The sequence below is a fragment of the Agrilus planipennis genome, unplaced genomic scaffold, assembly GCF_000699045.2.
Source record: "Agrilus planipennis isolate EAB-ADULT unplaced genomic scaffold, Apla_2.0 scaffold2252, whole genome shotgun sequence".
NCBI lineage: Eukaryota > Metazoa > Arthropoda > Insecta > Coleoptera > Buprestidae > Agrilus > Agrilus planipennis.
In genome coordinates this window covers 2729-3593 of record NW_020441127.1, presented here as the reverse complement: position 1 = coordinate 3593, position 865 = coordinate 2729, and the positions used below count along the sequence as shown (strand labels likewise).

At 46.9% G+C, this 865-nt stretch overlaps 1 protein-coding gene across 1 annotated transcript; it reads left to right on the top strand.

The window, feature by feature from the left end:
• Positions 1-522: 522 nt before the first annotated feature.
• Positions 523-863, top strand: LOC112906206 (histone H2A-like; the record flags this gene model as incomplete). Its single annotated transcript, XM_025980004.1, has 1 exon — positions 523-863. A coding segment is annotated over exon 1 (255 nt), but the record flags the coding sequence as incomplete, so codon positions are not given.
• Positions 864-865: the final 2 nt, after the last annotated feature.

Below are 865 nucleotides of genomic sequence, written 5' to 3'. Positions count from 1 at the left end.
ATTTTCTATTTATTTCTTTACTTATTTCCCGCACGATAAATTCTATCTTACCTTAAATTTCTGTTTTTTTTTTCTTTCTTCTAGTTATCGTACCGACTTGCTCTTTTTTTTAAATCCCAGGTTTTCGAGTATGCCACGTTCGTTCCCAGCATCATTTTTTTTATTTTTTTTTCCTAAGTACCCGTTATCCCGCGTTCGTTCATTCTTTAACCAATTTTACCCCAATTCATCACCCCACCTTTAACCCCTCTACATTCCACCCCTTTTCATTACCTCAGGTCGGTATAAATACTGGTCCCAGCGCAACCAGAAATTATCTCTGAGATTCCACCCACCTTTCGGCTGAAGAGGACCTTGATTGGTCCTAAAACTGCCTGAGGTAGAGGGGTTTTAGTCGGTAGGTCCGAGGACTTCTTCCTCGGGAATCCGACACTACCCAGTCGTGCGGACGGCTGGGTGTCTTTTGAAGATTTCCCCTCTTCCACGAAAACAAAAAAAAAAAAAAAACTTTTTCGGTTTCATACACGCAGCAGCAGTGACGGCCGACGTTTAGCCGTTGTCACTTTTTCATTGTCATTGTCGAGCGACGAAATACATACGAGGAAAGCATGTCGGGCAGAGGGAAGGGCGGAAAGGTGAAGGGAAAGGCCAAGTCCCGCTCCAATCGAGCCGGTCTTCAATTTCCGGTCGGAAGGATACATCGGCTTTTGAGGAAGGGAAATTACGCTGAGCGCGTCGGAGCCGGCGCTCCCGTCTATCTGGCGGCAGTGATGGAGTACTTGGCCGCCGAAGTGCTCGAGCTCGCGGGAAACGCCGCCAGAGACAACAAGAAAACGAGAATAATCCCTCGCCATTTGCAACTGGC